This window comes from Candoia aspera, chromosome 4 (assembly GCF_035149785.1).
Source record: "Candoia aspera isolate rCanAsp1 chromosome 4, rCanAsp1.hap2, whole genome shotgun sequence".
NCBI classification, from domain to species: domain Eukaryota; kingdom Metazoa; phylum Chordata; class Lepidosauria; order Squamata; family Boidae; genus Candoia; species Candoia aspera.
This window is the reverse complement of record NC_086156.1, coordinates 70,986,729-71,012,821: the sequence shown is the minus strand read 5'-3', so window position 1 is coordinate 71,012,821 and position 26,093 is coordinate 70,986,729. Positions and strand designations below refer to the sequence as shown.

General features: G+C 41.9%; 1 protein-coding gene across 1 annotated transcript in view; it reads left to right on the top strand.

Moving 5' to 3' along the window:
* The window catches only part of MRC2 (mannose receptor C type 2), a 99,144-nt gene that overhangs the window by 12,031 nt on the left and 61,020 nt on the right, over nt 1–26,093 (top strand). The window contains exons 2-6 of the mRNA XM_063300429.1: nt 15,973–16,380; nt 20,362–20,535; nt 22,284–22,448; nt 22,882–22,995; nt 23,911–24,054. Of these exons, the coding sequence (XP_063156499.1) occupies nt 15,973–16,380; nt 20,362–20,535; nt 22,284–22,448; nt 22,882–22,995; nt 23,911–24,054 (1,005 nt within the window). The remainder of the gene's footprint in view (nt 1–15,972; nt 16,381–20,361; nt 20,536–22,283; nt 22,449–22,881; nt 22,996–23,910; nt 24,055–26,093) is intronic.

Sequence of the window (26,093 nt, the reverse complement as noted above, 5' to 3'; positions counted from 1 at the left end):
AGTATGACAATTTAAAGTGACTCATTTTCATACATTTGTGGCATTCAGCAGGCTTAGCAAAGGCATACTACGGTATCCTCCGTGTATGTTCTGTGTATATTATCACAGTGAATATATCTAGTCTTTCAACTGTATTGATGCAAGTTGATCATTAGACAAAACTAATCTGACTTGATAGTCTCCCTGTTTCACCTTCATGAGCTGGGTTTTGTTTTAGCAATCCCTTGAAGTCCTGTAAGGGTGTTTTGCCCTGGACATGGTACTACATGAATTCTGTGTTTCTTATCATCTGCACAATCTTCCCTAAGATTAAAGCAATTTTCACCTGTAGGTTTTGGAATAAAGCCTTGTCCAAAATGTCCACAACAGCCTGATCTTAATAGTTTCATTTTTGTTCTCTACAACTATATAATCAGTTCTCTGCAGATTCCCTAAACTTCTGTGACCTTTGGTGGGAGCAATCTCATATGAATTAGGATTCTCTTAATCCAAAATACTCATAAAATTTCCAAGGAAATGCTCATTCCTACCTGCAGCAACAACAAACTCTAACCACCTGTTCATCCAAATTATAAAAATGTGGCCCCATGGTATAAATGAGGGCACATAAATAGATTGCTCCTTCTTCTGCATTCAGTTTGTTAGCAGTCCTGTACCTGAAAACCTCTGCTTTAGCCAGGGCATACAAGTCGTATTAAAGTCAGAGGCCTTGACAGGAATCATTTTGCCATGATAGGCCAGAGAATCGAAAGACTTCTCACTGAAGGTAGTAGGTCTGCTTACATATGGAAAGCTCCAAAGTTTGCATGCTGGTTCAGACTTCTGATACCGTATTTGCTCTTCATAATCTGGCCTGATGCTTTTACTTAAACAATAGTAACTTAGTCTGTTTATAGTAACCAGAATATATAAGCTGCTGGTAGTCCTTTCTCTACTTCCCTTAGTGGAACTCCTGCTTGCCAGCTCTCACTCCCTTCTGTTCCTCCTGGGTTCTCCCTTTTCACACATGGTATTGCCCGTCTTCTTGCACTCATTGATTAGGATCACATTCCACTGTGCTGCTAGGCTAGGTAGATGGGTATGCTTCACCTAGGCCAGATGTTGTCAATAGCCTGGGGTGTGTGGGTGTGCATTTTTTAAAAAAAGGTCTCAGGGATGGTAGTCAAGCACAGATTTTGGAATATTGCTAATTTTACAAATCAAATTTCCATCTGATTGCTTCTTTTTAGCGGAAACAAAGATTCTTTAAGATACCAACTGTAAATATAATTTATGTTATAGAATATTATTTTGTTTGGCTTCTCTTGAAAATATCCTTCTGTCCTCTGTATTTAAATTTGATTTAAATTTACATTTTATTTTAATAAGTTACAAGGTTCTATCACTTAGCTTAAACATTAATTTTTAAAAGTAGAGATTTCTTTATTTTTTATCTAATCTTAACCCCAATAAACTCAGTTATTAATGGTTGGCAATGTTGCACAAATGAATTTATCATTTTAGGAGATTGTGGCACAGCAAAGTTTGAAAACTCCTGGCCTAGGCAATTTTCTGAGGTGCTCTTGTGGCTTTTGGTTTTCATTCCTACAAGAAAGGCAGCTTTGTTCTGCTTGAATGAATCGTAATGCTGTTACTCCAAGCTGATGAAGGTGGGAAATGCAGATGGGCTTTGACTGATTTTTGTTTAAGTGCAGGGGTATGAATAGAAGGATGAACAGCTCCCCATTAATTTTCATTGGGACAGGGGAGGAGAGAAGGCCAAATAATTTAAGGAGGAAGGCTTTTGCTTTTTGGTGACGAAGGATATGTTTTTAGTTGTGAATGATTAACTTGCATGTGAGTTGGAAGATGGTTTAATTGCTGAAAGAGGAATGATGGGGAGTGGGGCAGAGAGAAGCCATGTAATCTGTTCTGTACTCCTTTGCCTTTCATGCTTGTGTGAGAGAGAAAAAACTGAATGTATTCAGTGGAAATATGTCAGCAGGGAAGCTGGAAGGAGATTGCTGAGACCATTCCCATCAAGACAGCAGCATCAGGTTTCCAGGCCAAAAGGCTCTTCGGCTTAGAATTTTTGTCCTGAAGCAGGGCCCAGGCCCGAGTAAGGGCAACAGAAGGTTGTCTGTTCTCTTGGTCTCCAGAAAATCTCACGAAATATAGAAACACACTTTTTTTCCTCATACAGTAAAGGTACTTTAAAAAGGATAGGTTCACAGTAGTTTAGGAGCACTGCATATTCCCTCCTCTATGGACCACCCCCTTTGTTAGGCAGCTTTGAGTCTGTTCCTCTCCCTTCCTGAGCAAAGATGAGAGGAAAACCAGCAGAAGAATCTTCCAGAAGCTCCCACCCATTTTAACTCTCTTTTAGAGCTGCTCCTAGAGGAAGACATCAGGTCTAGCTACCCAGGGCCGCAACTGGGGGTGGGGGCAAGCAGAGCATGTGCCCCAGGCGCTGCGCTGGGGGTTGCCGAAATGAGCACTGGGGGGGCGCCAAAATGGGTGCGGAATTCATGTTTGCCCCGGGTGACACAGACCCTAGTTGCAGGCCTTCCTAGAGTGATAAGCCATCAACTTGTCTAGAAGAATATCCATCTCTCTGTACTGGTGTGTGAGATTGAGAAGGAGAATACAGTTGTGGATGATCTAAACAAATGTCTTTAGCGCTACTCTGTCCCCCAGCCCTTTCTCATCCTGCTATGGGAACTGAATTCAAGGATAGGGGTGATTGGAAAGATGATGGATTGGAAAGGATGTGTTTTTTTTCTTAGCAGAGAATTCAGTAGATTGGAACAGAAGCCATGATAGAGATTTTTCTTAAATTTGGTGATGTGTTAAACCTCAGGAAACTGTTCTCTAGTGTTAAGTGGTCTTTGCCCAAGGAAGATTTTAAAACACACCCTCTGTGCATATGGAAGAGAAATACAAATTTTCTGAAAGAAGGGGTATGAAGGGTGGGGGAAAATTAAGTTGCCCTGCATGTGTGAAGACCTCAATCCAGGCTATTGTTTCTTTACTTTAGGGTGGTGTTTCTTGATCTTAGCCATTTTAACATGTGTGGAATGCAGCCCCCAGAATTCCCCAGCCAGCATGCTGGGAATTCTGGGAGTTGAAGTCCACACATCTTAAGGTTGCCAAGGTTGAGAAATACTGCTTTAGAGCAAAGAGTGAGGCAGTTTCATGCTCTAGAATTGTTTCTTCAGTATCATTTCAAAGGAAGAGGATGAGATTATTGGGCTATGCTTTCTTCTGACCTACTAGTCTCTAGGGGCTTCTACTAGCCTGATCCTCACTACAGGGCTACTCAGACAGTGATCCCCAAATATCTCTTTAGGTGACCTTAAAAAGTAGTAAAAAATAGAGTTACATTGGAGCTTTGGTACATCCTCTTTCTTCATTAACATTTGGGGTACATGAATAAATAGTAAAGATTGTACAGATCATAACACTGTGTTTTGAAAATGTGTAAGTTTATACATAGATCTTTGGATTCTAGTCAGTCAAACCTGGGACCTCAGAGAAATGTTACAAACTGACAGTTAACATAAAACAGGTTTTATAAGAGGACTTGGGAGTTGCTGGGAACCTTCTCTGTTCAGGAACATGCTTCACATCTTTTTATGTAATGGTTGGGTTCATACAGTATGCTAACTAAGCTTAAAAAGGTTAGATAGTCCACTGTTTAATTTACTACAGGACCCCAGATCTTGTGGTATTGGGTGAACAAAGTTGTCCCATGAAGCCATAATATGCTTTGGCATAACCTACCTTCCTTCCTTCCTTCCTTCCTTCCTTCCTTCCTTCCTTCCTTCCTTCCTTCCTTCCTTCCTTCCTTCCTTCCTTCCTTCCTTCCTTCCTTCCTTCCTTCCCCCATCCCCAAATTCAACATTACATTAAAATATAATGGATGCTGTACAATTAAAAGCAATAGATCTAAAAAAACAGAAAATAAAAACAAAATATAACAGGGCAGAACAGCTTGCCTTAACCCTATCTCTAATATGCAACTTATATACAGTTATAGCCAGATAACAATAAAAAAGTGGATTAAAAAATCCTGCAGTGAAAGGATATAGAGTTGGTTCCATTGGAAAAAGTATTTTAGAGTCATGAACTCTAAACCGCTCAGGGAACCTCCATGGACAGGGAAAATTGCTATTGCTGCCATTTGCCTCCAGATTATGGGATAACAGTGGAGAGTAATATATTCATTCCTACTTCCTTTGTGAATAATTTGACAGCTTCAGTTGGCTCATGAAACTAAATAACTATCAGTATTATTCTTCTGTAGTAGTACATATTTGTTTATCCACTTGTTTGATAACATTCAACTTAGAGTATAGGTTTTATAATTTAATAGGTTAAATTTAATATAATTTAATAGGCTTAATTACATATAAATATAATATAATTACAATTTAATAGGTTTTCTGCTGAATCAGAATCTAAACTATAGCCACAAATTTACTTGTCTCTTATAATGTTAATTACTTGATTAACTGTTATATTTAATAACTCTTCTAATCATCCATTTCCAAGTCATAACACTTGGTTTGTTTTGACAAAGAAGCAAGATAGCTTTATTTTAAAGTCAGGGATGCCTTTAAAAGTCTATTTTGATGGTAACTATTTATTTATTTATTTACTTACTTACTACTTACTTACTATCCCGCCTTTATTATTTTTATAAATAACTCAAGGTATGGACCATGTACCTAATACTCCTTCCTCCTCCTATTTTCCCTACAACAACAACCCTGTGAAGTGAGTTGGGCTGAGAGGGAGGGACTGGCCCAAGGTCACCCAGCCAGCTTTTCGTGCCTAAGGTGGGACTAGAACTCTCAGTCTCCTCGTTTCTAGCCCGTTGCCTTAACTACTAGACCAAACTGCATACAAAGCCTTAGTGCTCAACATTCTGCTGCTCTTGATTTTATGTTAAATTTCCATAATATTGAATGGGATTCATATGTTCCTTTTTCTCAAAGAAAGTGAAGGAGTGCTTAATGGATGCTTCCTGTGAGGAATGGAACCTCTTGAATCCAATCTACAGTATTCAACTGGCTAACTTCTACCTGTGACCTAAAATCCTGTCCAGTGCTTCTTCTCCTTCATTTTCCCTTCAATTTTCTCATCTTCTGTTACTTTTATTATCAGGTTTTCCAGATTCTCCTCATTTAATTTCAGATGTTCCATTACTACTTTCATTTTAAACCTGTTCTTCACTCCCAAAGTTTCTAATCTGTTGTCAACTTTCCATTCACTCTTGTCATTTTCTTTACTTCTTCCTTCTCTTCCAACTCAGTTGGATATCTTTTCAAATTCATTCTATTATTATATATTGTATCTGAGATGCTTTTTCCTCTTCTGCCTTTATGATCTTTATTCTTATCTGCATGAACTTTATCTGACATGCTGTTCTCATTATATATATAAAACAAAATGGAAACAAGGAAAAAGAGAAGTGTAGTCATATTATTTTGTCATATCTTAAATAAAGAAAATCTAAACGATGGGGAAAATAGAGAAAAGTGAATCATTTTGCTGAGTTTCTTGCAGTCAAAAATTTTTAGTATTCAGTGTTCTTGGCCTATCAAACATATAATCAAATTCATTCAGTATATTATCTTTTTTCCTCTATAGAAAGAAAACATTGTAATGCATCCAATCCAATTGCATCCAATCTGAGGCCAGTTGTATTCAGTCCACAGCCAGAAGCATATTTCCACTTGGATTCTTATATGTGATTCTAGGGGGATGATGAAAACTTATGTTTGGACTGGAGATATCAGATGCTCAGATTCAGGGGTCCCAAACATCACCCCCCAAAGTGGTTTCCAAGTAGTGCCAGGTTTGAGGTCACCCTAGGCAGCACATCTGGGTATTCCTGATGCAGATGTTGGCAAGGTGGGTGGCAGTGCTGCACTGCATAGCAACAAAGACAAAACAGCATTTCATCTGAGCAAAGTGATTGCAGCTGCCAATATCATAATTTCCCCATGATGTCTCTGGGCCCTTTTTTGGGAACCAAAGGCACTGTGGAAAAAAATACGTTAGTGGTAGCTATAGCTTCTTCAACCTGGTATTCTTCATATGATACATTTTAATTAAGTTAAATAGGTTGGTGTCTATCTGCCACTCCCGCATTTAAGCCCATCATGCTTTCTGAGTATGCTGAGCCTGCTAGAGTCTGACTTTTCTGCTCCCACTGGGTATTCAATAGAAAATTAAGTCTGGTTGCCTGACAAATTTCAGAATTTTGATCTCCCCTGAGAACAGCAGCACCTCACTCGATATTTTTATTAGAATATTAATCAGGATGAGATTATGATACAGTTCTGCAGAATATCATACATAATTGCCTTAAAGCAGAGCACCTGTCCTGTAAACTTTCATCGGGGAATTACCATCCAGCTGTCTATAACAGAGAATGGTATTTATTTCCTAGATCATTTTTATAGCAGTATCAGTATTTGTAGCAAGATAATTTGCTGTGAAAGTGAGTGTGTTTCTGGAGTCTTCCTTTTTTCAATTTTCAAGTTAATATACTCAAGCCAGGAAGTTTCCTTAACAAATAATGCTTTGGGATGGTCTATCTCACTTCTATACTGATCTCTCTAGGTTGGTGTTAAAACTAATGATCATGAGAATTTAGCTTCATAGAAATCATGCTGTTTTTAGGAGCCATCCAATTCTAAGATACTACTTCTCAGGGGCATCAAAAAACTCAAGATGGTTGTGGTGACCACACAATTGAAACCTCACCCCTTTTTATGTATATCACACATACATGAAAAGGTGTGGGGGTTCGATTTTTGTGGCCATGCCTGCCATCTTGACTTTTCTAACCCCCCCTCCTCCCACTAATGGATGCCTCTGCCACTTTTCTCTGTAGAGGAGAAGTGTTTTCAAATTCCCAAGTGCTAGTGTAAAATGATAGTGTGAGAAGGTGATAAAATAATAAGCTGATAAGCTGATAATACACATTACCAGAGGCTTGCCAGTCTTGGCTGAATTACTGTATTTAAAAGTAAGAGGGAGCAGGGCGGGGGGAGAGGGAGGGGGAGAGAGGGAGGAAAGAAGGAAGGAAGGAAGGAAGGAAGGAAGGAAGGAAGGAAGGAAGGAAGGAAGGAAGGAAGGAAGATAGTGCGAACAACTCTGTTGTGCAGCCTTCTCTAGCCTAGGGCCCTCCAGATGCATTACTCTTCTGCTCCTTTCATCCTCAACAAATAACTATTCTTAACATTTTTGAAAGGCATCAGGTTGGTATACAGGCTGCTGTACCTAACTGACTTAGTTCAGGGCCCTATGACTTTATGTGCTTAATCTTGTTTATTTAATTTTGATTCTTGAGTGTAAATGGTGGCCCAAATAAGAATTGTAAAAACTATTATACATTCAAATTAAATAGATGATAATTGTAATAATAATGTCCATGTCTAGTTCCTCCCATTTCTGTAACTTGAAGGGAGTGGAAGAATAATGTATTTGCGGGTTACAGAATTTTCTTGAGCATACATCTGAAATTCAGACAAGAAACCAACCAGTGACTCTGCTTGAGTACAAGGTGCAGGGCATATACTCAACAGATGAGTATAGAGGCCAGTAGCCATATATAGTCAGATTTTGCAGTAAGATGCAGGGAAGATCTACAATGCAACAGTCCTAAAGAAAGAGCTAATTACATGAGGAGCAAGATAGACTCATTCCTTTTGGGGTTTGCCCATGCTCCTCTTGTTGCACTTTATCTGTCTATTAAAGTTTTCATCTCCATGTTACATGCTCCGTGTTCAAAACATGGTTTTTACTACAGTAGATCAAATAAGCAGAAGAAATATGTTCCAGATAGTCCCAAGAGTTAGTGCCTTTGCTAACCAGGTAACTGATCACTATATTTCTTTTTTTTTTTTCTCTTCAGCACAAGGTCTTGAAACTTTCTGGGGGCTGTAATTTTCTGAGTTCTGAAAGTTATAATTTTCCAACTTTAGCCCTTTGTTTTTAGAGTAAGTTGATCCTTTTTTGTTTGTTTTTTTGGCTCACACACACTTTTTGCTGGCTTAGACAGCTTACTATGACCTGAAAGTTTCTAAAAACCACAAAGCTAAGAATATAGAGCAAGCTGGGGAAAAAACCAGCTCTTCCCAGAACGTGCTGTCTGCCTTTTTTGGGGGGGGAAGTTGATTTTTCACTTTTTGCTGCTTAGAAAAGAGATCTTAAAAGTGCTTAAATTTTAAGAAATGGTGGTGTCTCCGAAGTTGTATTTTCTGAGCTGAAAGCATATTAGCAGCCAGAGATCCTGCTAAGAATTTTCTAAAAAACAAAAAAACAAGCAGTTTGAGACAAGAAAGTTAATCATAGCCTTAGTCATCACTGGGAATTTGAACTAAAGCAGCAACTAAACCATTATGCAAGTATATATTTATTCACAATCAGAGTACTGTATATCGTTCTGATTAATTGTCCCTCAGCAGACTGACTTGGTCATTCTTTACAGAAATGGTTGATTACAGATGTGGGGCAATTGAACCCAGGATTTACCACATCAAGGCTCTATTCCATATTTGTTGTCTTCTTTTCCCCCCTCTTTTATTGTAATGTTATAAATCTTGATACATTGTATTATTTCAATGCAGATTTCAATACAGTAATATGTAATATGATTAAAAATTATGAACTTTCTATTTATTTAGAAAGTTTAAAATAATGAAAAGAAAAAGAGAAAAGTAAAAATTGTATCAGTATTAATTGCTGCTAGGATATCAATATTACAGACATAAGATTATTTGACTTTTCATCCAAAGTTAAGTATAACATAAAAAAAGAACTGCTGCAATTCACATCAAAATGGATATGTTTGATTATGTTTATCTAAATATATGAATATGTTTATCTACATAGAGATAAACCGTATTTACACACCATTCAAAGGAGACAATTAAAAAAGCTAAGATCAAGCAGAAAACAATACCCTAATCAAGGAATTACCCAGGAGAAAACCACACCCCCACCAACACCGGCAGGGCAAGCTACTGTAAATAAACTGGAGCAAACCCCACATTCACTAGCACTGATGATGTTAGCTAGTTGGGTAATGTAACATCTACAAGCAGACAACCAAGCTCAGAGAGCACCAAGGACTCCACCTTTCAACCTGAGCTAAATATATTATCTTCTGTTGGATGTTTCTATATTGATAAAAGGAAATAAAATAATTTAAATACCTAAAAGGTAGAAAAAAGGTAATAATAATAATAATAATAGAAAAATCATTTATTTCTGACTCCCCCCTTTTTGTACATTTGCTGATTTGTGATATTTGGAAGCATTCAGGCCCCCTTAAAAGCCATACTGTACGTGGTTATATTTATCCATGCTGTGTGATGTGTTGTATGTATGGGAACCATTCTTGCTTATAGTTAAACTTCTATTGTGTAAGTATACTGTTAGTTTTGCCATTGCTGCATATTCTCCAAGTTTAAGTTCCCAATCAGACATTGTCAGGATTGTTTCTTTCTTCCAGTGTTGAGCAAAGTTTAGTCATGCTGTGGTAAGCATATATCTCATTTAATTGTTATATATCTTGTTAATTTTTTTCTGAGATTATATCTGTCACGATCACCGTTGCGATGCTTGTGACATCGCAACGGCTCACATAACAATACAAGGAAATGGGTACCGGGCGGACTAAGGGAAAAGGCAACTAGCTAACAAAAGAGAAACAGGTGCTGGCAACAAAGTATCGACTCTAGCTGGAGGCGCAGAAGGAAGAGATACAATGTTGCAAAGAAGGTAATTGACAAGACCCGACCACGAGGCGCGCCCGAGCTGTCAGAAAGATTACGAACCTGATCGCCCGGCAATGACCCACCACCGGCCGGGAAAAACAGTCAAGGAAACACCCGAGGCACAGGAGGGGCTCCACAACCCCTCACCTACCGGCAACGGAACCAACGGGGCTTGGGGCACACTCGGAGTAAGGAGGGGTGGAGCGCTGACCAGCGCGGGCTATTTAAATCCCGTTCCGGTGCGCTCCACTCACTCTCAGCTTTTCCAAGGGCATGCATTCTATACTCAAATAAAACCAGAACCTAAGCCTACACTAGTGTCTGTGTTTTACTGGGGAGCAGGCAGAGCCTGATATAAAGCTGAGAGTCACCAAACCAAAATCGCCAAGCTCCACCGGACGAAAATTTTTCCGTGGGAGAGACCAACTGGCGAAAAACGGAACCGGGGACAGCGATGGAGCCAGCACTTCGCACCAGAGGCATGAAGGACGGCCCACAAGAGGCGGAGGCAACCCGACGGCGGCTGGAGGCAGCGCACCCCAAAGGAGACGCAGACACCCTCCCTGCCCACACCGCACCCCAGTTCAAGGTCCTCGCGGGCAAAATCACGGAATGGTCAGAGGCCACCCTGATCGACATGTTCAAGCGTGGCCTCAACCGGGAGGTGCTTCAATGGGCACTCTACAGGGATGACCAAACCTCCCTTCATGGGTGGATTTGCCTAGCCGGTAAAGCAGAGCACGCTCAGCGCACGTTCCTGCTCGCAACCTCAGATGACAAAATCCTGCCCAGCACAAGAGGACCAGTCCCACAGCCGGGCCCAACCTGGCACGCAGACCAACAACGGAGGCTTGCCCGCAGGCAGTGTACCAGGTGTGGGAAAACGGGCCACCGAGCGGCGGACTGTTTCACAAACAGAACAACGGATCGCCCGCCCAGACCCACACCGAAGACGCCGCACAAACCATCCAACCCCCCCAGACGGCTGACAGGAGCGTTAGCAACCCCGGACGAGGACACGGACGCCTACCTCGCAGGGGACGCGATCGACGCCCAAGAACAGCCGGCGGAAAACGCTCCCCACTTGCTCTAAGCAGCGCCGCTGGGCAGGTGGTGAAGAAGGGGCGCAACAACCCCAGGGTGAGTGACGATTGCTCCATCCTGGCAGGGACAATTGAACTTGCTTACGGCCCTAGAGCCATTGTGGCCAAAGCTATGGTGGATTCTGGGTGCTCCAGAAATCTGATCCACCCGGACATTGTCGCCGCACTAAAACTGCCCTGTTTCCCCCTCCCTAAACCGCTGGTGTTCCATCAACTAGACGGTTCTACAGCGGGGGGGAGACCGGCCACCCAGAGGACCGGAATGGTCACCCTGACAATGGGCACCCACAAGGAATCAATAAACTTTGTGGTGACCCAGATAGGGAAACCCATAATAGTGCTGGGGATCCCCTGGCTAGCACGCAACAACCCACACATAGACTGGAGGACACGCTCCATCAAGTTCAAAGACGGGGTCTACCAGGCACCGACACCGGACAAACCATCTGCTCCGACAGTGGGGAGGGCAGAAGTCCACAACAACGACCCCCCCCCCCGAAGGACTACCAGAGCAATATGCAGACTTTGCAGATGTCTTCGGAGAAGAGGAGGCGGACCAATTACCCCCCCACCGCAAGACGGACTGCACAATTGAACTGCTCCCAGACGTCCCATTACCCAAGCCCAAGATCTACCCCATTACCCAGAGAGAATTAGCGGCGCTGCGGGAATTCTTGGACAAAAACCTCTCCAGGGGCTTCATAGAACCAGCGAACTCGCCGGTTGGAGCACCCGTCCTATTTCGGGAAAAGAAGGACGGCACCCTGAGACTATGCACCGATTACCGCGGATTAAATTCCACTTCCCTATCCAACAAATACCCACTACCCCTCGTAAAGGACATGCTAGCACACCTGTCAAAGGGAAGGGCGTTTTCCAAACTCGATCTCTGCGAAGCATATTACAGAATCCGCATCAGGGAGGGGGACAAGTGGAAAACGGCATTCAACCGCCCCTTGGGCTCCTTCCAAGACAAGGTACTGCCATTCGGCGTTGCAGGGGCGCCGGGGGTCTTCATGCAACTCATCAACGAGGTGCTGCATGAACACCTATTCAAGGGCGTACTGGTTTACCTGGATGATGTCCTCATCTATAAGAGGACGCAGAGGGAACACGAGAGGTTGGTGAGGCAAGTCCTCACTAAGCTACGAAAAGCCAAACTCTACCCTAAGCTGTCCAAGTGCAAATTCCACAAATCGCGCTTGGACTACCTAGGGTACAGAATCTCTGACAAAGGCGTAGAAATGGACCCTGCGAAGGTCCAGGCAGTTTTGAGCTGGGAACACCCACGCACCAGGCGCCAGCTTCAAAGCTTCCTCGGGTTCGCAAATTTCTATAGGTCCTTCGCGAGGGGGTTCACGGAAATAGCCCTACCCTTAACCGATTTGCTCAAGACCCAGGGCGTCGGGGAGACGTGCAAGGTAAAAAACCCGGGGGCCGTACTTAATTGGACTCCTGCCTGTCAAACTGTGTTTGACAGGCTGAAAGCGCTGTTCACAGCGGAGCCAATCCTAGCTCACCCGGACCCCGAACGACCTTTTGTGGTGCAGGTGGACGCCTCTGACTTCTCAATAGGCGCCATCCTGCTGCAAAAGGATTCCGCGGGAATCCTTAAGCCATGCTCTCGAAATTCTCAGAAACAGAGAGGCGATGGCATGTATGGGAAAAGGAAGTGTTTGCGGTTAAAGCAGCGCTGGAGGCTTGGCGTCACCTTTTGGAAGGGATGACTTGCCCATTTGAGGTCTGGACAGACCGCCGCAACCTCGAGGCGCTCCGTACGCCCCAACGCCTCAGCCCCAAGCAAATACGCTGGGCTCAGTTCTTCAGCCGGTTCAACTTCCAGCTGAAGTTCATACCAGGCAAAAATAACTTCCTGGCAGACGCACTCTCCCGACTGCCCCAGGATGCAGAGCCTATCTCCGACATTGTAGGGACGGTGCTTTCCGATTCCCAGCTGGGTATGGCAGCGGTCACCTGGGGTCACGCTCGGGGACAGCCTGCCCCCCCCTCACAAACAACTACAACGCAACCCGCCCCCAGACGCAGGCAACCTCAAATACCAGGTGGGCTACAGGCAGACTTCATAACAGCATTGAAATCTGACCCCTGGCTCCTCGCCAACCCCAACAAGGTCACCATGGACCAGGATCTCGCATGGGCGGAGGGAAGGCTATATGTACCCAGGGTGCTGCAACCCGTGGCTGAACCCTCCCGCCCTTGGGATGAAATCTCAACGGACTTCATAGTCAACTTACCGCCCAGCCAAAAGAAAACGGTCATTTGGGTGGTAAAAGACTACTTTTCAAAACAAGCGCATTTCATCCCCTGCGCCTCGATTCTGTCAGCCCAACAGCTGGCGAAACTGTTCCTAGTCCACGTGTACCACCTACACGGATGCCCCTCCCATTTGGTGACCGATAGGGGCACACAATTTACCTCGAGGTTTTGGTGGGCTTTTTTGAAACTCATAGGTACCCAGCAAGCCCTGTCAACCTCCTGGCATCCCAAGACAGACGGATCCACAGAGATCCCTAATGCCACACTGGAGCAATTCCTCCGCTCCTACATAAACTATCACCAAGACGACTGGGTAGACCTCTTCCTGTTTGCAGAGGTCGCATACAACAACGCGATACACCAGAGCACCGGAAAAACCCCATTTGGGGTGGTGTCGGGTCGGGGGTTCGTCCCCATCCCTGAACTACCTCAGCCTCCGTCCCCAACAGTGGCCGCTTGTGATTGGGGTGAGAAAATCGCAGATTCCTGGCCGGTCATCAAGGACGCGCTTAAAGAGGCACAAACAGCGGACAAATCACAAGCGGACAAGCACCGGCGCCAGCAACCAACATTTCAGGTGGGAGACATGGTCTATCTATCCACCAGATTCATAAAATCGCCGCAACCGTCAAAGAAGCTGGGCCCCAAGTTTATTGGACCATTCCAGGTGACACAAATAGTGAACCCAGTCACGGTGCGCTTGGACCTGCCCCATAATCTTAAGAGACTGCACCCGGTATTTCACTGCAGCTTACTCAAGCCGGCAAGTGATCCCTCCCGGTGGCACCCACGCACGCCCCCCCCCACCAGTGATGATAGACGGACAGCAACACTTTGAAGTAAAGGAGGTGCTTGACTCCCATAAGCAGCGGGGCTCCCTCCAATACCTCGTAAAGTGGAAACACTTTCCACACCCTGAGTGGGTCGCTGCCCGTGACGTCCAGGCTCCCGACCTGATCCGCACCTTCCACACCACCTAGCCCTCCAAACCCGCGGCTTAACCTTCCCGAAGGGGGGCAGTATGTCATGATCACCGTTGCGATGCTTGTGACATCGCAACGGCTCACATAACAATACAAGGAAATGGGTACCAGGCGGATTAAGGGAAAAGGCAACTAGCTAACAAAAGAGAGCAACAGGTGCTGGCAACAAAGTATCGACTCTAGCCGGAGGCGTGGAAGGAAGAGATACAATGTTGCAAAGAAGGTAATTGACAAGACCCGACCACGAGGCGTGCCCGAGCTGTCAGAAAGATTACAAACCTGATCGCCTGGCAATGACCCATCACTGGCCGGGAGAAACAGTCAAGGAAACACCCGAGGCACAGGAGGGGCTCCACAACCCCTCACCTACCAGCAACGGAACCAGCGGGGCTCGGGGCACACTCGGAGTAAGGAGGGGTGGAGCGCTGACCGGCGCGGGCTATTTAAATCCCGTTCCGGCGTGCTCCACTCACTCTCAGCTTTTCCAAGGGCATGCATTCTATATTCAAATAAAACCAGAACCTAAGCCTACACTAGTGTCTGTGTTTTACTGGGTAGCAGGCAGAGCCTGACAATATCTAATAAGAACAGTTGTGGTTTCATTTCAGATTTAAATTCTGAGATTTTCTGCATTATGTATGTCTTTCCAGTATTTTGAGTTCTTTTACATGTCCACCACATGTGACAAAATGTTGCTTTTGTTTTATGGCATTTCCAACATTTATTACTGTATGATTTGTCCTTCTTAGATATTCATCAATACCATCTATAAAACATTTTGTACCAGTTTTCTTTAAGTTATAACTTGGTATGAATTTTATATATTTAGTCAATAATTCTTTATTTTATTTATTTATTTATTTATTTATCAAATTTATCGCCGCCCGTCTCCCCCACAAGGAGGGACTTGTGGGGGTACAATACAATTCTTCCCATTGTTGTATTATAACTGTTTCTTTGAAAATTTGCATCCATTTTGCCATACAGTTTTTTGTTTGTTCTGTTTCTATATCATATTTAGGTAAGAGTTTATATATACAGGCCCTTATTGGTGTTGCTGATTTTGTATGAGAATTTCAAATTCTGTTTTTTTTCTTAATATTCCTCCTTTTTAAGATCTGATTTTATCCTTCCAGCTATTTGTAAATACATCAACCATGGTATATCCCAGCCTTCATTAAATAGTTCTTGCTGTGTTTTTAGTTTGCTTGTAGAGTCTGAGTAAACCATATCTCCATATGTAATTACATTTTTCTTGCTGTGATTACCTCCAATGTGAAAAGCATTTGAGGGAGAAGCCAGGGGTGAAATTGTTGGGCTTGTTACTGTAGGCTCTTTGTGGCATTCCATACTTTTATCAAACTTTGTCTGATAATATGTCCTTTTAAGTTTTTATCCTCCTTTGTGTCTCTGTACCATAAGTATCTATGAAGTCCATTGTCTAAACCAGCCCCCTCCAAAATTGCCATTCTACTATTCAGGGATTTTATCCATTCTGTTATCCATGACAGGCAGCTTGTTTTATGATACAGTTCTAGATTTGGAAGGGCGAGGCCACCTCTCTCTTTGGAATCTTGTAAAAATTTTTGTTTCACTCTGGGTCTTTTCCCACTCCATATTAATTTATTAACAGTTTCTTGCCATATTTATTGCCTGCTTCTGACCCAATGCCACGGTCAAATGTAGATGGCTTCATCTGTGAGGGGCTTTTGGATGTGCGTGAGGTAGCTGATACTGAATGGCCTTCTGTATTTGGACCTTCAGTAGCTATAGTTGTAGTAGTTGTTGTTGTTGTTGTTGTTATATCCTTCTCTTTGATTTGTATTTTCTCAGACTCTGGGACATTTCTCATCTATAACAGTGGTCTGCAGAGCTGCTTGGAGACAAAGGACTCTTTGGTGAAAATTTCTAAGATCTGTAACACAAGTCTTCCTGCTCAGAAGTGGAAATGGGTTTCCCGGAATCGGCTTTTCAACATTGGAACCACGCAGTGCTTGGGAGTCTCCTGGAAGTCTGCAAACAGCAGTGCTACCACCCATGCTTTGGCCACTTATGAATGTGACCGTGAGTCTGTCAACATGCGGTGGAACTGTCGGAGTCTAGGGGACCAGCTTTCCCAGTATTTGAGCTCCAGATTGGGGAACTGGTCACTGACACCAGCTGACAGAGGTGACCAGGCTCGTGGAGGCCAATGGAAGATCTATGGCCATGATGAAGATTTGTGCTCTAGGCCATACTCTGGTAAAACCCACATTAGAAGACTGAAAATTAATGTTGTTGTTTCTTATCATAGCGGGTGTCATACTTCAAAATTTTATTCTGCAAATATCCAAATTTAGTATTTTTGGGATGTTTTTGTTAAAAATTATTAGCAATAAATAACATTAATAGATATCACTTACTCCTCATGAGTATGTGTGAATAACAGAATAGACTTATACATTCAAGTTATGTAATTTAGCATTTTTACTTCCAGTAGTAAACTAGCTAGCTGCTTTTGCATCTTGAAAGTAGAGCAGGATGGTGATAGGCAGCACTAAACGTAATTTAGCATTTTTACTTCCAGTAGTAAACTAGCTAGCTGCTTTTGCATCTTGAAAGTAGAGCAGGATGGTGATAGGCAGCACTAAACTTTGATTGTCCAAGCATTGTCAGAACACTGCTGTAGCTATTAAAGCTAACAGCAGGGGTGGGTAATTTCTGGGTTTCTGGATGTTCCCAACATCTCTTACTCTTAGCCCTAATGGCTAGAGCTACTGGGAATTGTTTAGCAATATCTGTAGGGCTTATAGGCAGCCAATCCCTACTATCTGACTTAGATGATAATCTTCATACTTAAAAAAATCTTTAGCAAAGGTAGTCTATATCGGTTATCATAACAGCATGTTATTAATTAGTTTATACAGTCAATTCTTATGTACATTGCATGAGGAAAGTCTCTTCTGGTCCACCTTGGGTCTATTCAGTTTAGTTATCTAATTATGGGAAATATTTTGTTGCTAGTTTATTATAAACCTGAGAAAGCAAATATGGAAATGTTGCCATTTCTCTGGCCATAGCTTTCCTTGAGAGACAAACAAAATACAAAACCAATAATCTCCTGCCTCCTTTCATTCATTTTTTCAAACTGAAATGGAAGGATAATCCATCATAAATTTCAGTTGTTCTCTACAACAATAATTTCAACAAAATTAAGAATTTTTGCTCAAGGATGCTACCAGTCATATCGTTTTTCTGCTGGAATAATACTTCAAGAAAATAGGGGGTATCTTGTTAAAGTCTAGTTATGATAGTGTAGATACTCTAAAATTCCTACCATTTATTTTGCAGGTTTTATCCATTTTCCCTGAATAAACAAACTGTACAATAGTATCAGAATAATTTTACTGTCTTCCAAAGTACATACCAAGCTTCCCTCTGCTATTTCAAGGTTTTTACTATAACTTAGAATTCCATTTTGCCAAAGGATGGATGAACTCCAAAGTCATCAACCACCATTCATTCTAAATATCTCTTACCATTCAAACATCAGCCTCAGTTTGCATGAAAAACAGCTGTATGGTGAAGTTGTGGTTTCTACTCTGATTTGAATCCAGGCTCACTAAACTCAGTCTAAACAGAATGTTCTAAATAGAATATTCAGAATAGAGTGTTCAATGAATAGTTTGATTGATTTCAAATGGATCTGAATGCTACTAATTTATCTGAATAATAGGATCTGTGTCTAGTTTAGTAAGGATCCAACACTCTGTCAGCAGACCTTTGTGTATATTTTAAAGTTCTATAATTGTACAGAAATAGCTATTGTCAAATTGACTGTTATTATAAGGTTTCTCTACTAAGTTAAGTAGAAGAAGGTAAACAATGCCTCATGAAGTCTCTGAAGCCAAAAGGTGAACCAGGAAAGATTTCCAAAATGTTGGGAGAACACTGCAATTTCACTGGTCTTACCCTTTTCCGAAACAAATTTATAAATGCAGATTTATTTAGTTTGGATTTAGATTCTCTCAATCAAGGTTTTGTGTAACCTTGATGCAGAATTTTAGGACTGATTTTGCAGTATGAAAAATGAATAAGCAAAACAATTTTGAATAAGAGCAATTTTGGTTTGGTTCTCTCTCTTCTCCTATTTAACATCTACATGAAACCGCTGGGTGAGATCATCCGTCACCACAGGATGAGGTATCATCAATATGCTGATGATACTCAATTATATATCTCCATCCTGGGTGAGGTAAGTGATGTGGTGACTGCCCTTTCTCAGTGCCTGGGGGCTGTGGGCGTCTGGATGGGGAACAACAGGCTTCAGCTGAACCCTGGTAAGACAAAGTAGCTGTGGGTTGATGGTTCCTTGGTATCCGGGAAGTTGTCATCTTTAGTTCTGGATGGGGTTGCGCTGCCCCAGACAGAACCAGTGTGGAACCTGGGGGTCCTCCTGGACTCACGACTTCTGCTTGAAGAGCAGGTAGCAGTCGTGGCCAGAAGGGCCTTTGCACAACTTCGTGTTGTGTGCCAGTTATGCCCTTTCCTGGATCGAGTTGCCTTCCAAACAGTCACTCATGCCCTGGTCATCTCCCATATAGACTACTGCAATGCACTGTACGTGGGGCTACTCTTGAAGAGTATCTGGAAGCTTCAGTTGGTCCAGAATGCGGCCGCACGGGCAATTATGGGTGCCCCAAGATAAGCACATGTGACACCACTGCTGCGCAAGCTGCACTGGGTGCCAGTTTGCTTCCGGGTCCAATTCAAGGTGTTGGTTATGACCTTTAAAGCCCTATATGACATGGGGCCAGGCTACCTGAGGGACCGTCTCATCCCCATAACATCGACCCTTCCCACCCGGTCATGCAGAGAGGGCATGCTACGGATCCCATCAGTAAGGGAATTCCACTTGGCGGGGTCTAGGAGGTGAACCTTCTCTGCAGTGGCGCCCGCCCTTTGGAACATTCTGCCCCCGGAGGTGAGGCAGGCCCCTTCACTCTTGGCCTTCCGGAAAGATTTGAAGACCTGGTTCTGCTGCCTCACCTGGGATGGGAAGGGCAATAGCTCTTCCTGGGGGTGCCTGGTGTCACAGAGTCCTCCCTACTGAATGAAATCTGTGCCACTTGGTTTTTATATTTATTTCATTTTTATTATGTCAGTTGTTCGTGTTGTAATTTATGTGTTTGATGGTTTTTAAATTGTCAATTTTACTGTAAACCGCCCAGAGTCCCCCTTTTGGGGGAGATGGGCAGTGATAGAAATTTGAAGAATGAATGAATGAATAAATAAATAAATAAATAAATTTACTAATATATATGGAATTATAACCTACAATTCATAAGACAAGTATGTGTACTTTTTCCAAAAGAATATATGACTTAATGGAGAATCTTCATTGCCCTCCATTGTCTCTGAAGACAGAGGAGAACCATGTTTCAAAGAATCAATCTCATTTGATTGCACTTAGTGTTAATTTACTGTGATCTATTAACTTTTTAAAAAAAAATCAAAAGAGTTTTGTGGCATCTTAGGCTAACCAGTTGTATCATCACATAAGACAATAATTACGCTAGATAATTTTTAAGGTTCCATAAAACTTTTTTGCCAGAAAAGATGAACATGGCAAGCTTTCTGAAAACTATTAACTGTTCAGATACTGCCAAAACATAAATCAGAATCATAGGAATAACTTTTCCAGCTATCTCCATTCTTGACAGGAATAAATCTTTTGTTCCTGGAGTTAAGTAGCACATTTTCAAATACTGTTAGGACTGAGTTGCCTGCTGAATATTTATGACCTTAGGTGGCAATGGTCTACTTTTGTGTTTTATCCAACTGCCAAATTGATTTTTTTCAGCAAATTCTCTTTCAGTCAGTGTCCTGTCCTTAACGATTAAAACCTGTATTCTGTATATGTATTGTTCCCCTCCTGGTGCAGAATTTATAGATTAATTTTGTTACTGGAGAGTGTGTGGGGAACTATTGCAGGGGGAGAAAAAAATGTAGTCATGTACGGATTGGAACAATCTTCCAGCAATTAAATATATGTTGGATTAATTTGAAATTATGCAGCATATACTGATGGCATATTTAGCCAAAGGAATTATGGAATGGCTTATGGAATCTTAAGCTGGATCACAGAGTATTGGTGGCCAAGCCTTTTGTTCAAAATTAGAAGTATTTCCTTTTTCTAGCAGAGGAAGATAAATATGAGCCATAGCTTTCTCTCTTTTCCAGAAATTTACACAATTCAAGGCAACTCTCACGGAAAGCCCTGCACCATCCCCTTCAAGTATGATAACCAGTGGTTTCATGATTGTACAAGTATGGGACGTGGAGATGGTCACCTCTGGTGTGCCACCACACAGGACTATGGCAAAGATGAGAGATGGGGATTCTGTCCCATTAAGAGTAAGCTGCTTTCTGTTGTATGGAATTATCGTCATACGTTTCTCTTGGCTAACCCTTTTCAATTTATTCATGAGAATGAAGTGGTAACTGTGTCCACTTGAGTTAAATGTTGTTGTTGTTTTGCTAGACTCTACAAGAGTTTTTATCATTTTTCCTCTTGACAGCTAAGCTCTTTGGGCTTCAGGGCTATGATTTCCTGAAGTATTGTGTTATTACACTCTATAGATTTTTTCTGGTTCTTCTTGTTGCTCTTTCCTCCCACCCGTGTCAGCTGGGCCAGTTAATATTAATTCACCTATATTACTTTCCTCTACTTCCTGCCTTTATAACCACAGTGTGCACTTCAAGTTCCCTCACCTGCCAATCTCCCCCTGCCCTTTGAGCCGCCCTGCACTCTGCTGCCCTGACACCCTGCATGCAGATGCCCCTGCCAGCCCTTTCAGTCCCTGGCTGACCTTCGCCATCTTCTGTTGCTGACACACACCTGGCCAAGGCAGCTGCTGGCCCTTTGTGAAGCCTCACACCCTGCACTCTTTCTCACAAGGCCTCCACGACACCTCACGAGGCCTTCTCACGAGGCCTCGGTGAGGCGTTGCGGAAGGCCAGCAGCTGCCTTGGCTGAGTGTGCATCATCAGACAGTGAAGGTCAGCTGAGGGCAACTGGGGGTGGCAGGGGTAGGTGGTGGTGGCGGGGTGCAAGGCGGCCAAAATGTCAGAGATGGTAGGGAGATAAATGGGTAGGAGGAGTTGAAGTGAAGGCAAGCGCGGCAGGGCAGCAGAGCCTGTCTGCCAAAGGGAGCTCACTGGGCCCGGCTGGGGAGGAGGCAGTGGGGATGGAGCCAGCAGTTCATGCAGGGCAGGAGAAGTGTGAGGTCCTTGCCTTATGATAGCACAGTCCTCACCTAACAACTGCAACTGGGACTACGGGAACTACTGTCACTAAGCAGTTTGGTCACATGATGTTTTGCCTAATGATCACTTTGCTTAGTGACAAATTCTGGTCCCAATTTGGGTTGTTAAGCAAGGACTACCTGGACATCTTACAATAAGAATGAAAGCTTAACGTCAAATTCAGCATTCAAGAAATGTATCATTCTATGCAGTTGCTGCAGTCTGCATGACATTTACACATAAGTTTATGCATTGTACCTTATAATCTTCTGAATTGGTTCAGTTGTGTTTGAATGTCGGGGACTGCCTGGACAAGTCCCTGCAGTTTTCTTTGCAAGATTTTTGGAAGTGGTTTGCCATTGCCTTCTTCCTAAGGCTGAGAGAGAGTGACTGGCCCAAGGTCACCCAGCTGGCTTTGTGCCGAAAGGGGGACTAGAACTCACAGTCCCCCAGTTTCTAGCCTGGTGCCTTAACCACTACACCAAACTCCCTCTCTCTCCCCCCCCCTCTATCTCATTGTATACATTTATGTGCAAAAGCATCAACAACATAAGTGCATTTTTTTTCAAGGATGTTCAGTTAGAATTATCAGTACGGAAGTATTTGTAAAGCTATAGAAATCTCCACCACTCATTGTAAGCTATTTTTTCTCTTCCTGTGTCCCCATTCTAACTTGCATTCTCTCCTTTTCTTTTTCCACAGGAATATTCCCTAGGCAATCTTGGTCACACAACTTAAAAAACTGTAAAATGTATTTCCAAAGTTAAACAAGTAGCTGCTTCCTATCCATTTGCTGGCTAAGATGAAGACTCATTATGTTAACTTGGAGTAACTTCCTTTTTGCATTGTCTTCATAGGCAATGACTGTGATACATTCTGGGATAGGGATCAACTCACCAATAGCTGCTATCAATTCAACTTCCAGTCCACCCTGTCTTGGCAGGAGGCTGGGAAGAGCTGCGAGCAGCAGGGAGCCAACTTGCTTAGTATCACTGCGATTCATGAGCAGACCTACATCAATGGTAAGCAGTGGGGATCTAGGCTTGAAACAGGTTTTGCTGGTAAAAGTATGGAAATGTTTTGCTTTGTAGATTGACTTGTTTACTATTCTTTCACCTATATAGACCAACAATAACCCTTCCAATAATGGTTGTTTGTTGAGTTTTCTTCAGTATTGGGATAGAAGGAATATTGATACAGAGAGAGTATCAGTGCATACCTACATATACAATATTTGCATTTACATCATGAATATTGTAAAAGAAAGCCTTTGGTACAAATGGATGGCTCAGAAGAGAAGGGATTCAGGGAAAAGTAGTTTGTGCTTGGTGTGTACTGGGAGATTGTCTGTCAGCATGGTTTAATAAGAATGGTGGAGGGAAGAACACTCATTATGGCTGTGTATGCCTTAAGGTGTATGCCTTATGACTTTCTATCTTTCTCTGACTATACCAGGACTGCTGACAGGATATGGTTCCACACTCTGGATTGGGCTTAATGATTTGGACCTCAATGGGGGTTGGCAGTGGTCTGACAATTCCCCCTTGAAGTTCCTGAATTGGGAAAATGGTAAGTTGGACAGAGAGGTAGAAAAATGAATGCGGTCACAAGAAAACCTGTCAACTATTCTGTAAATACAGGGTGTAAGCAGACCTTGCTAACTAATTGTATATATTCCTGTTGTATAGATATATATTCCTATTCCTTGTGTGTGTGTGTGTGTATGCGTATGTCTGTGTGTCTGTGTCTGTGTGTATATATACTGTATACACATATACATACACAAGAGCCAGACACAATATAAAACTTTCTCTAGTATAATACAAGTATCTTCCACCTCTCTTTAGAATTTGCATGATAGAGATATATGCCATTAAGGCAAAGTAGAGCTACCATATATGGGATGCAGTAATCTGGGTAATCCCTAGATAGTGACAAGGAGAACACATTTAGATTTTTACAGCCCAAATAAGATAGCCCTGACAAACATTGGTTCAAACACAGCCTGTCTTTTTTCTCTACAGATCAGCTACTTGGCTTTAATTAACAATTTCAAGTAACATGTTAATAGTAATCCATTTTTAAAAACCCATCCTTTGCCTTATTCCATTTGGCAGGGAATGGAAACTATTTGAAATAAGGGTAGCTGGTCTTAAAACTTAGTGTTACATTTTATAATGATGATGATGTATTTTGAGAATATGGAGATCTTTACTTTTCTGAGATTAGCTTACTCAGTTCCTTTGCAGCTGTCATAACCAGACAGAAATTGCTTTAATTCCCCATATGCAGCCTCATCTTCAACAGCACAGAATATATATTTTTCCTTTTGCATAACAAAATCCCAAAAGAGTATCTTGTCAATTGTTGAAATTCAAAGTTGATCCCAAATTGCATCCTTAAAATTGAAATGACATTCATGAGCTATGCTTTTCTGTTTAAAGAATGGCTCTTGCAGGGGTACGGTATCTCCTTCTCTTGTAGATCAACCTGACAACCCCAACGAAGAAAACTGTGGAGTGATACGGACAGAGTCCTCAGGAGGATGGCAGAACCGGGACTGCAGTATTGCTTTGCCCTATATCTGTAAGAAGAAACCGAATGCCACTTCTAATACATACTTCACAGGTGTGTAATTTGGAGAACGCCAATAACCAAACAATTTCAATATGTTTAGTTTAATGTAAACAAACAACAACAACCAAAAAACGAATACTGCAAAGAATGAAGTTTCTATGGATTTTTGCAGAAAATCTGACATAGGGCCTTGGTATTGGAGGAATTGCGTGGCAAACCAGGAAATGGCATTGGATTACCATAGGCTTTTTTGTGTGAAAGGATTAGATGAGGTCCACCACCCATGTACCTAGCCCTTGCCTTTCCTATTCGATTAAATTGGCCAGGATGGGGCTGGCTCCATATTAAGACAGGTGATCGGGGCTTCTTGCTAGAGGGGATATTCCTCTCCTGCTTAGAAGAGGCCATAATAAGACATCTACTGAAGAAAGTCACCTAGTTCCAAGAGATGAGTCACAAATGTCCATTTCTGGGAAAGGCAGTTAAGAAGGTGGTGGCCTCATGCTTCAGAATCATCCTAGTGATACTGATTTTCTAGATCCATTTCAGTGGGCTTTCAGACAGGATATAGTACTGCAATTACTTTGGTATCCTTGATAGATGACCTACAATAGATATGGGATGTAGTGGGGAGTATGGCTGTGCTAATCCTCCAGGACATCTTGATGTCTTTTGATACCATCAATCATTTTATCCTTCTGGACCACTTGGTGGTTCCATTATTTCCTATTGGGCTATGTCCAGAAGGTGATGCTGGAGGACTATTGTTAGATACCTAGGTCATTGATCTGCGACATCCCATGGTGTTCCATCTTGTGGCCCATGCTATTCAACATCTACATGAAACCACTGGAGGACACCATCTAGAGTGGGATATCTTCAGAATGCTGAGGGTATCCAGTTTAATTGTTCCTTACTATCCAATTCAGTGGAAGCATTTGTACTCTTAAATGCTGCCTAAGTTCAATAATAGAACTTACAAGAGAGAACAAATTGAAAATAAGCCCAGACAGAATGGAGATGCTATAAGTAAATAAGAAAGTGGTCTGAGGGATTGAAGTGAAGCCTATTTTTAATAGTAATTTTATTAAACATTACAATTAAAAGGATAAAAACTAATACAAACTAAAAAAACTAAAAGAATAAAAAGAAAAAAGAGAAGTGCAGAGAAGAGAAAAAAATAGAAAGAAAAGTAGAAAATAAAGAAAAAATAAGACTATAGTAAAGAAAAAGAAAAGAAATATATAAAGAAATGACTTCCTCCTTCATCACAACTGTAAACAATTTTAGTAACTTATAATGTTCTCTTAAAATAGAACAAATGATCTCTTCTTCCCATATCCCATCTCTTATCTACTATAAACAAATCCTTAAAACCTCATCATTTCAGTCCTGATGTCAACAAAAGTCCATTAAAGGTTACCAGAGATAACAACATACCTATTTTAACCTTAATCAAGTAAACCAAATTTATATTTATTCCTTTTAGCAATCTTGATCTTTAGTCCCTTTAAATAATGACCTAGAACTTGATTTCTTTTCATTTTTTCTTTGTCCCTTCTCACAAAATTCTTCAAAACTTTAACAAGTCTCTTTTGTAAATCCAATATGGGAAAGTTATCCAGATCACTCTTTTGGTTTGCTATTTGTATATCCCTTTTAATTATTAGGACACCAACGGATTTTTTTTGTATATTCTGTGAAGCGTCTTTCTCCATGTCATTCTTGTAGCCTGTCATTTTTAAATCCACTTTCAAATCAGCCTTAGTCTTGTCCAGGAAAACTTGTTCCTCTGCCATATCATCTTTTAAACACAGTCTATCTATAATGGCAGACACTCTTAAAATTAACTTCTGGGCCCATTGTTCACAAATATCCTCCAGTGTTAAAGTATTTTGCTCCATTTTGTATTAGTAAGTCAAATTTAAGTGTTCTTTTCCTTAAATTGTAATCTTTAGTTCTTTCTGGTTCCCCCTAGTGTCTAACCTTCCAAGTCCCATCCTATCATGTTGTTGTTTTTAAGAATTCAAAAGAACAGCATTTTCCCATGGGAAGGATTCTTATAATTAATTTCAAAAACTTATTTCAAA